This window comes from Vigna unguiculata, chromosome 8 (assembly GCF_004118075.2).
Source record: "Vigna unguiculata cultivar IT97K-499-35 chromosome 8, ASM411807v1, whole genome shotgun sequence".
Lineage (NCBI taxonomy): Eukaryota > Viridiplantae > Streptophyta > Magnoliopsida > Fabales > Fabaceae > Vigna > Vigna unguiculata.
This window is the reverse complement of record NC_040286.1, coordinates 2360486-2371892: the sequence shown is the minus strand read 5'-3', so window position 1 is coordinate 2371892 and position 11407 is coordinate 2360486. Positions and strand designations below refer to the sequence as shown.

Here is an 11407-nt window from a genome sequence, read left to right as displayed (position 1 = left end):
TGAAAGTAATTTGAAATAAATTTAAAAAACAATGAAAAAAACAATACAATACTAATAGTGAATCACACCAACGAGAAACAACAAACAAAAAAAGTATTCATATAATTTGTTATACTATTTATAAAGCAAATAAACTTTTACATAAAACTATTTTATTAGAAGCAACACATGTTAACGATAGATACACATATCCTTATACAAGCCTAATACAATTTGTAAGTATAACAAACACCTATAAATGAAATATAACGAATGATCAAATGCATTTACAGCTATTCACTTAGTCTATAAAATATGACAATAATATAATATTATAGTTATAGGTGATTGAATATTTCTATGGTATTTCATAAATTAGCAACAATAGTTAATCTCATTTCTTCACAAAAGTGAACTCAAAATGATTAAAAATATGTAATATTATATATACTTAATTTAAATATTAAATTTTAAATGTTTTTACATACCTAAGTTGAAGACATTATTTTTATTTAATTGAAAGTATACATAATTATTATATGTTCAATGAGTACCATCAATATTGTGAATTTATAACAATACTTTTATTAACATTTTTAATTCTTTAACAAAAACTCAATTATATAAAGAGAACAAAGTATAAAAAATTAAAATAATTTTTAAGCATACTTTTTTTGGACACTGTTTATCTTGACAAATCAAATATTTTTTTTGGACACCATATTTTTTTTTTCAAATAACAAACTTAGAACCCAAATGACAAAAGAAAACATATCTCATGCCAATTCTATACATTGATTAATCTTAATTACAATAACCACATCAAAATTGATGATAAGAAGCTAAAATTAGTTATTTGAAAGTGATTTAAACAATACAAATTGGAATTAATAATGAGGAAGTGCATGAATGTTAAGAATGGATGTTAAATAAATGATTTGGGTTTACCTTTATGTTTTTCCAACTTAACAAAAGTATATATGCTAACCCAAAAATTACCATAAAACTTTATCACTCTCACTTCAATCCAATTTTCCTAATTTAGAATCTTCTTGGCCATACTAAATAAAAGTAATAACATTGAAAAGAACACGGTTTCCATGTTCTCTACAACTATTTCAAATAAATCCCACATCGAATCTTATATTTGCGAAGTCACAAATAAAAACAAGGATACAAATATTGAAATAAATAAATTTAGAATTAGTTAGTTCTTCACTTCTTTAGTATTTTTATTACTTTAATATAGTTTTATTTAGAAAATTTGAATTCAAGATAATAAATTTTGTATTTATAATACATACTTAAATTATTATAAAATATCATATATATATATATATATATATATATATATATATTTATCATTATTCGATTACCTTTGTGGACCACATAATATAATTTTGTTATCACCTTCCACATGAACTCATGTGTAGACTAAAGAAGCCAAAATAGAAAAGGCGAATTCCGCGCTGAAAAAGAAAATAGAAAGCAAAGAAAGGAAAAGACGAATAGACGAGGAAGGAGGGGGCGGAGAGAAGAAAAGTTCGCATGCGTCATGACAACCGTTAAGTTACCTGGTAATCTTCTATGACGTGGCTTCATCCTAGCCCTCTGATCATTCCCCATCCAAGCACAGTCAAATTTCCCCACTTCCCCATTCTTCTCCCTTATTCTCTTCTCTCCCTCTCACTCGCATCTCATTCTGAATCTCGCGCCGTTTCTCTCTCATCGTGTCGTTTCGCTTCCTCGCTGTGGCGGATCCGAACGCTTGCATTTCTAGCTCAACCGATTCTTCGTCCTACGAAGCGTAGTAGTTCGCGACTTCCACATTCGTGTTCGATTCCTGTGTAGTTGTCATTTGATTTGATTTCATTTGATTCCAGAGTGTTTCCGCAAGTTTCGAGCAGTGTGCATGTTCGTTCATGCATGAGTGCTTCTGAAAGGTTCCTTGCGAATTCTATGGATACTCCGGTGGCCTCTGCCGTCTTCAATTTCGTGAACTCGACTCCGGTGGCCTCTGCCGTCTTCAATTTCGTGAACTCGACGTTGGATTGGGTGACGTTCGCCTTGGATGCTCCTTCTGCCCGAGCTGTGGTTTTCGGAGTCCATATCGGTGGTAGTTTTTCATTTTTTCCTGGAGTTAGATTTATCTTTTTATTTTCTGTTTGAATTGATGATTATGGATGTAATTAGTTAATTAGTTAGTTGATTTTTTGATTGATTTCCTCCATTTGAACCTTGTGTTTGAAGGACATTTATTCATCGAAGTTTTTCTGCTGGTGGTCATACTTTTCTTGCTTTCGCAGAAAAGTTACAAGCCTCCTAAGAGGCCATTAACAAACAAGGTTAGTTCAACATTACTTTTATCTCTGTGAGAGTGAGAGTGTGCATTTTTTATTTATTTATTTTCTCACATATTCAAGGTTTTAGTTATTTGTTGAATAATGTGAAGTAACGACCGGGACACGGTTGTGTAAACTTTGATGTGAAAATGAAGTTGACAGTTGGTTTGTTGTCATCCTTTTCCTTATACCTTGACTTTTATATTTCCTATTTCATCAAATATAAGCACTTCGCCTTTAGATTGCATGCATTGTTGTTATTAGTCCTGTTAGTTAGTGTTTAGAATTTAGAAGCTATTCAATGTAAGGAGAATATTGGATATTCAGTTATTGTGGTTTTTAGTTGTTTTAGGGACCTGACATGGGAGCATATCTTATTATTCTTTATTGAGGATTTAAAAATTTCAAGATAGATTAATCTTTGGAGTTCCTACAGATGAAAAATATGCTCTTCAGACATGCAATTCAGTTATGTCTTTTTTCACTCCTGGTGCTTACTTGGAACTACACTGATATTTATTTTCTATTTTTATTTGCCTTTAAGTAGTTTTGAGAGAATAAATTCGTGATAGATATCAGTTTGTGAATTATGATTGTGTAAGAGCAGCTTGCTTTATGTTATAGATTAGAACTTGCTTTTTGGATGATTGTTTATGCTGTTAACATTTTTGGTAGCATATCTCAGAGTGTTGAATATCTGAGGTAACTGTTATTTCTAAAGAACTTAATTACCATGTTATGCTGAAGGAATACTTATGATTGAAATCTGTTTAGACTGTGTAAGTCTAGTAATTTAGGCTACTGCTATAAATGTAATCAGTTACCTGTGACTATCTGACAGATTTAGTTTGTTACTGTCACTGACCTCTGTTCCCAGCTCTATAAACAGTGTTCTGTAATCCTCGAAGAATGAATAAAATACTTTCTCAGTTTCTTCTCTCTCTCTCTCATATATATATATATATATATATATATATATATATATATATATATATATATATATATATATATATATAGATATATATATGTTTCCAACAATATGTTAGCATATTATTCCATGCTAACTTGTACAGTGCAATCTGAGATTCATCACTTGTATTATGCAATTTTTTAATTTTTGTATGCTTCTTTATATGCAGGAAATTGACGAGTTATGTGACGAATGGGTTCCAGAACCCCTTATTCCTACTCTTAATAAAGAGGTGCTGTATGAACCACCAGTGCTGGAGAGGTGATTTTTTTTTTTTGTTGTAGCAACCTTTTTTTCTAGCTTTAATGTCTTGAACATTTTAAGATGAAATCCTGAAATTATGTTTTATGCTTGTCAATTTCACTGCTATGGTTACATTTTCTTGACATAGATTCATGAAATATTTGTGGAAGAGTTCTAGGGCTTTGCTAAGATTTCCACCTAGTCAGTTGTGACATGGTGATTTTGGGTAATAGAAACAGAAACAACCGTACCCAAACTCAACCATAATGGGAACCTTGTGCACTGGATAACCCCTCTATATTTTTAAGTTCTTGCCATTTTATTTTGAAAAAAAAAGGAGTGTATATTAACAAGTTCTCCCTTATGATTTAATGATATTTCAAATGTGTGCCTTCTACTTTTCAAAGTCTATGATAAAATAGTGTTGTTTTTTATGCAGTGCTGCTGGCCCGCATACCATAATCAATGGCAAAGAAGTTGTCAATTTTGCTTCAGCAAACTATCTTGGGTTTATAGGTCATCCAAAGCTACTTGTAAGGAAATGGTTTCCATATCCATAATAATTCCTTTTTTTTGGGGCGCTTGGTTGACATAGTTAATTTATATTTACTTTTTCTTGTAGGACTCATGTTCTTCTGCTTTAGCAAAATATGGTGTTGGTTCTTGTGGTCCCCGTGGGTTTTATGGGACAATTGGTAAGACTCAATCTTAATGTTTTTTTCTTTGATGACATGCTTCTGTTCTTATGATAATTTTTCTTTGCCTAGATGTCCACCTTGATTGTGAAGCAAGAATAGCAAAATTTTTAGGAACCCCTGATTCAATTCTCTACTCCTACGGACTTTCCACAATGTTCAGTGCAATTCCTGCTTTCTCTAAAAAAGGAGATATAATTGTAGCGTAAGTGTGCCAAAGTTTGTCTTTGAAAAGATTCTGTGCTGTAATATTTTTGTTTTTCGTCTATTTTCTGGACTCATGACATTTATTTATACTTTTAGTAGGCATTGACATAACATAGAATTGTTTTCTTTGGCTTTATCTCATTGCTTTTGTTTGTGTATTAGAATGGTGTAAAGAACAAACTAAGGCACTTGTCTATTCAGTTGCTCACTTGGTATGGCTGATTAATGTAGGCTGTGTTACTGTACATTATGTTTTGTAAGTTTTTGTGTTTTACAGAGATGAGGGAGTTCACTGGGGAATACAGAATGGCCTTCATCTTTCTCGAAGCACAGTAGTGTATTTTAAGCACAATGACATGGACTCTTTAAGAGAAACGCTAGAAAACATTACTGTCAAATATAAGCGGACGAAGAATTTGAGGCGATATATTGTTGTTGAAGCTGTCTACCAGGTAGACTTGTCTATCATCTGTTCAGTAGATTAGCTTTAGACTTTTACATCGTGTTTTCAATGAAGTTCCCACATCACAAGATTCACAACCTTTAGCTTTAAAACAAATAGCCGTTTGAAACTTTGAATTGCTTGCTGCTTCTTGCAACTGATGATATTGGTAACTTTTTCTGTATGAACTGCCAGTGCTGCTAAGATAGTAGGTGTAATCAACAAATGCAAATTAAATATAATTATGAAGGATTGAAATTTGGAAACAAATTCCAGCCTTAGAGTGGTAGTCTGATGGGAACTGATAGTTAAAGGCAGTTATGGAAGTTATTTCATGTGTAGAATTAACTGTTTTAGAAAACAGTTATGGATTAGAAACCCTAGGATGACAGTTAAGTGTAGAAATAACTGTTGGCAGTGTAGGTATGTGTAGAAAATAACTTGGTGTCTGGCTGTTATGTATTTGGAGTATAGGTTGTGTAGTTAGGAGTCTGAAGTTATTTGTAGTTTGTTGACAGAGAATACTATGCAGGATACTTTTGTCTTTGGGACAAGCGACAAGAGTAATGTTGTATTGTATGAGCTATGAGACTTTCGTCTGTGGGACAACGAATGTAGTGCTGTATTGTGTTTGATTTCACTGTTCAATATTATATTTTATTTCTTTTACCAATTTTTTTTTGTATGTTGGTTCAATCCAACATATTAAAAGGAGAAAATTTGTGTGACCTGTTAAGAAGACTGTGATGTGTGACCGAGAGGATAGATGAATTGAAACAAGAGAAACTAGAAGCTGAAAGCCAGTATTGAGGCGCATGTTAGAGGTGAGTTTGGGCAAAAAGATTGGCAAATTTTCTTAGAAGGTTTTGTTGGAGATGAGAGAATTATGGGAAAGTCTGAAGAAGAGGAGAAAGGCAGGTCATCGGACAGTGAAGAGAATAAGGAAGTATCAGATTCAAGTGCTCAACCAATCATGACATGGGTGAGCACTTTTGACAGTTAAGGTGGAATTGATATCTTTCAGTGGAGGTGACCATATTGGGTGAATTGCTAGGGCAGAAACTTGTTTTGAAGTTCAGAATATTAGTGAAGACGTGAAGATTAAATTAACATAGTTAAGCAAGCATAGTTCTACTATTCATTGGTTTAATCTATCATCACATCTCTCTAGTCTGCGGGGGACAGATAACCAAAGGCTAGTGAACTGTTTACCCAAAAACAAAAGTTGGGTTATTCTTTGGGTGGGTTGCAACCTGAAATTAAGCATCGGGAGTGAGCATTTCAACGAAAAACAAAATTTTTAACAATGCAATATGCATAAAGTATACAAGCAGAAACTTTAGATTTGCTTGCACTTGTGGGTAGTTAGTTACTGGTGGGGGGGAATGGTGATAGCAATTTCAGCAGTACAAATAGGTCATTGAAGAGCAACATAAGCGGAAGTGAAATTCAAGTAACATAACTCTTTCAAGTTTAGTGTCTTTTTTACCAAAAAAAGGGTGGAGATGGGCATAATTGTGGCGTGAAAAGCATGAGGCCTGCCATGTGGCCCTAATTGAAGATGAAGAAGTAATTGCTAGCCAAGTGGTTAAGGATAATCAGTCTTGGGGATATGGTTGAGTTCAGCTGGTAGTAAGGATGGGAACTAATAGTTAGTGGTTGTTCTGACAATTATGTATATGGAATAACTGTTGGTAGTTAGTTCTGTACTAGAAACTAGAGGATGACAAATGTGTAGAAAATAATTGTTGGTAGCATTTTATTAGCAGTATAAATATATAGGAAACATATAGGTAAGAAGAAAGTTATGTGTAGAAAATAATTATTGGTAGTTATGCATTAGAAGTATATGTGTGTTTAGGGGAACATATTAGGAGAAAAAAGTTTATTGTTAGAGGATAAATTCATGGCCATTGGATTAAAATGAAGGGTTGAATTTCAGTTGATTTTCTTATTTACATCGCATATACTATGATTTCCCTTTCGCAAGATAGCTGTTTCCTTTTTTGAATTTGTTTATGCTCATCGCCGTCCTTTCAAATCCTCGAAAATCATGTTGGGCAATGTTTCTTCTTCAAACCCATGCTGTCATGTGTGTGCGCTGCCGAAGTGGTCACAACAACTACCACAAAGTACAGTTGGAGAGTCGGTTGAGAAGGACAAGTTGAGTTGAGTTTGGTTGGTGTGTCAGGGATGGTAAGATGAAGCCTGCGCTGGGAATTTCACGTAAAGCATTAACATTGAATTTATATGGGATGTGAATTTCACATAAAGCACTGACATTGAATTTAGAAGGTATGCAAAAACAACTAAGCACAGATAAATTAAAAAATGGAAACTTCTCTAGCAGTTATAATTTGGAAGGCATCAAGCTTATATGTGACACTCAAGTTGCTCTTCACATTTCTTCTAATCCAATCTTCCTAGAGCAAACTGAACACATAGAGATAGATTGTTATTTTTGTTAGAGAAAAAGAGATCTCATGAGAAATCACCACCAACTTTGTTGCTCCATTGACCAATTGGCATATATCTTCAAGGGCTTTTGTGTAGATTGTATTTCTATCAAACTCCGTACATATGGCATACTTCCTTCGACTTGGGAGGAGTGGTAAAGATATGATTATGTAAATATGAAAATCGGGAAATAGTGTATAGTTGTAATTTAGGGATTACATTGGTTTTTCTTTATTTCTTTCCCGAGCTGTATAATTTCTTATTACTAATTATTAATCATATGTGCGGTCCAATACACATAGTTCCTTTTGTCAATTCTATAGAAGGCGCTACTAATGATTGTAGACAGAGAATCATGTGCGGTCTAGTACTTGGAATTCCTTATATCAATTCTATAGAAGGTGTTAAGAGGTGGATTTTAAGCCTAACTCAACTCCACAAAACCGGCTTGTAAGGTGAGGTTTGCACCCACTTATATATATTGTGAATTAGCTTTATCTGTAGTCGATACGAGACTTCCAATACTCCCTCACGCCAAGATATATAAATCTCGAGCATGAGACTAGGCATTAATGGATGGTCCGGTGGAACAATAAACCCAACCAACGACAAACTTCGCTACGATAGACTCTAAATCATGACTTGATACCATGATAAGAAGTGGACTTTAAATTCAACTCAATCCCACAAAACCAACTTATAAGGTAAGATTTGCAGCTACTTATATATTGTGAACTGGACTTATCTCTATTCGATGTAGAACTGTTAATAGAAGGCATGGTGACCTACTCTTAAATACTTAAGTTGTTCATGTGAAGGGTAATGGTTGATTAATATCTCTAATAAATAATCTTGTAGTTGTGGCTAATCAACCTTTCTGCATTTTTTTTTTCTCATTTCTTTGCTTGACTTTTGGTTATTCAGATTGTTTCTATAAGAGCCAGTTGTACTAGTGCTTGTAAAGCTTAGGGATTTTTCACCTTTCAAATCTGGTGAATGTCATTGAGTTGGGCCTTAAGGCCCAACGTCAAAGAGTTACTTTTTCTGTATTAACATCTGTCTATACAAATAGGCCTTACCTTTTGTATAAACAAGAAATTGCTCAACTGATATCTGTTTCTATCCTTTTCATTGTAATGTTTTTCAGAATTCTGGCCAAATAGCACCCTTGGACGAGATCATTAAATTGAAGGAAAAATATCTATTTCGTGTTCTGCTGGATGAAAGCAACTCATTGGGTGTGCTTGGAAGTTCAGGAAGAGGTCTCACTGAATACTATGGAGTTCCGGTATGTTTTGAATTCTTTGTTTTGAGAGGTGGGGGCATGTGCTCACCCTAGATGCAAGTGTGCATTTATTCAAAATTTTGTTGCTGTTTGTGATTTGTGGTTACATGCTCCAGGTTGAGAAGATAGACATTGTCACTGCTGCTATGGGACATGCATTGGCCACAGAAGGAGGATTCTGCACTGGAAGTGCAAGAGTTATAGATCACCAAGTATGGAAGTGTCATGTGATATATAACCAATAACCATCTACAAGTAATATGTTAGGTTTCTTAGTATACAAAGAGAAAACAAAGAAATTGTAAATGTGGAAATTTAAGAATTTATTCTCAAGGATTTTTTTGTTTACTTTTCATCATTTATTCCTGAATTTTTAGGCGTGAACTGTAGAAGTTGCAAAATGGAGAGGCATGCAGTCACTATTTATTGCTTGTTGATGACAATTGTTTTTCATCTGCATTTCATGCTCTAATATGCCTGTTTTCTACCTTGGCAGCGATTGAGTAGCTCTGGTTACGTCTTTTCTGCTTCTTTGCCTCCTTATCTTGCAAGCGCTGCAATTACAGCTATTGATATCCTGGAGGAAAATCCCAATCTAATAACAAAGCTGAAGAGCAATATTTCTTTGTTAAGGAAAGGTGGGGATTTGATTTCACCGAGTGTAGTGTAGTTCCTATTTGGCTAGTGCACGATACCTGACAGATTGAATTGCTTTTTATTTGCATTCATTTGGTTTCACCCATTAAAAAAAAAGGATTTTATTTATTTATTTTGGTTAAGCACTAATGATTTTACGTACAATGGCCAATGCAGAATTGTCAAAAGTATCGGGCATCACAATTGCAAGTAATCCAGAGTCACCTATTGTTTATCTGAGATTAGAGCAATCAACAGGTTCCGTGAAAGATGACCTGCGTCTGCTTGAAACTATCGCAGAACGGGTGAGGAATGATGCTTGGTAATGTTAAATTTCTTGGTTTCGATTTTAATTGTCCTTAATGTTGTGCATTGGCAGGTTTTGAGGGAAGAATCTGTATTTGTGGTGGTTTCCAAAAGATCAACACTGGATAAGTGTCGTTTGCCTGTAGGGATTAGATTGTTTGTCTCTGCAGGGCATTCGGAGTTTGATTTGCTCAAGGCATCCGAATCATTAAAGAGAGTTACAGAATCAGTGCTGGGTGGTTATAATTGAACACTCTACAACTTTCTTCTGCATCTTATGTACCAAAACATAAGTTCTATTTCCCATGATTAGATGAGCAATTTTGAAATCCAGGCGATAGAAGTCGTCCTGTAGTTCGTAATTTGTGTAGTATATTCTGTGATTTAATTTAGGGTAACAGTCTTTTGCTCCTGTTCTCATTGGTTGTCTAAAGTGGTAGAATAAGGATTTAATATTTCAATATTACCCTTGGAATATGAATTTCATTCCGATATCAAAAGTATCACTATTACATTTTTCAACTAGTTAATGGTTTAACAGTAAACCTTGGTGCAGGTTCTTATCATTGCATACGAAGTCAAAATTGTTTTCCTTTTATAGTAGTTAAACTTTTGTTCTATTGGTAATGTCTGAACTCCAATTCAATCTGCTTATATTTCTAATTGCGCTTAACCAATGTAAACGTATTTATTATTGAGATTGAGGCTATAATAACTATTATACAAGATTTAAAACATAATATACTGTAAAATGTTGAAAATGAGTACAGTGGAAATTCTATCTAGAGGGGTATGGTAACGAATTCAAATCTTTAACAACCTAATAAACTGAAGTTAGCTACCTAACAAACTGGAAGAATATGGTATTGAAAGTTCTACCGGTTTGAGTGAAGGATACTTGTGAGTTGAATGTTTGGAGTGACTATATGCTAATACAGCATCAGCCACATCTTTACACAAGATTGCAACGTACTGTGTAAAGTACATTTCGGGGATTATGCTTTCACCAAAGTTATTCGCAGGAAAGTCTAATAAATAAGCCGCTTAAGCTACACAAGGTATGATATAACCATATACTAGTATTCTATTGGGATAAATACTAATTTTGAGCATTTTGCAGTTACAGCAAGTGGAGCAACAATGACCTTCATTGTTTGTGCTCGGCACCAAGAGTAAGGTTGCGGGAAAAACAACAGATAAACTGAAATGAAAAATGCGAAGCAAGGTCTTTAATGATTTCTTGATCATGTGTCCTGGTCCTAGGAATGGTAGTGGAGCTTCATATTTCCTTAGCTTCTAGTTTGTATAATAATATGCCCCAATAAGTTGATACAATACAAGAGTCATACACACAATTAAGGTAGCGAATTTTTTGTGATTTGATTGGTTATCCCGCAGACACATTTGTGAGACACTGACCATCGACACATCATAGTTAACTTCCACTTACGACCAATCATTGTTGGCTAAGGTAGGAGCTGAAAAAACATGGCAGCCACGTAGATATTTATGAGAAGTGGAATTTAACGCTTATTTAACTTTACAAAATCTAGGTATAAGATGACTTTATATTGTATTAAAATAGACTTAAACTTAATTTAATTTTATAAAATTCAATTTATATATTGTAAATTCATCTTATTAAGATTTTCAAGTTGTCGGTGCAATGACTAAGTTCCTGAATTTTATGGTATACAAACGTTTTGGATTGTGATTTTTCACGTTTCAGATATATGATTTTTATTTTTAGAAGATTATACCTACAATTTTTAATTTCAAACATAACCCCCTTATTCTCAATGCTTAACATGTGTGACTCTCACGACACACATTTTGTTTTCTCAA

General features: G+C 33.8%; 1 protein-coding gene across 3 annotated transcripts; it reads left to right on the top strand.

The window, feature by feature from the left end:
• The first annotated feature begins 1502 nt into the window (after window positions 1-1502).
• Window positions 1503-10082, top strand: LOC114194377 (long chain base biosynthesis protein 1). Of its 3 annotated transcripts, none has more exons than XM_028084556.1 (13): window positions 1538-1556; window positions 1863-2095; window positions 2230-2324; window positions 3461-3552; window positions 3974-4067; window positions 4157-4229; window positions 4302-4434; window positions 4714-4888; window positions 8483-8623; window positions 8737-8832; window positions 9117-9258; window positions 9434-9561; window positions 9636-10082. In XM_028084556.1, the coding sequence occupies exons 2-13, from the start codon at window positions 1906-1908 to the stop codon at window positions 9810-9812; spliced, it is 1536 nt and encodes a 511-aa protein (XP_027940357.1). In that variant the 5' UTR covers window positions 1538-1556; window positions 1863-1905; the 3' UTR covers window positions 9813-10082. The 3 variants fall into 3 exon arrangements, with proteins under 3 accessions (XP_027940355.1, XP_027940357.1, XP_027940356.1); XM_028084555.1 differs by lacking the exon at window positions 1538-1556 and adding an exon at window positions 1588-1786; XM_028084554.1 differs by having other exon boundaries at window positions 1503-2095.
• Window positions 10083-11407: the final 1325 nt, after the last annotated feature.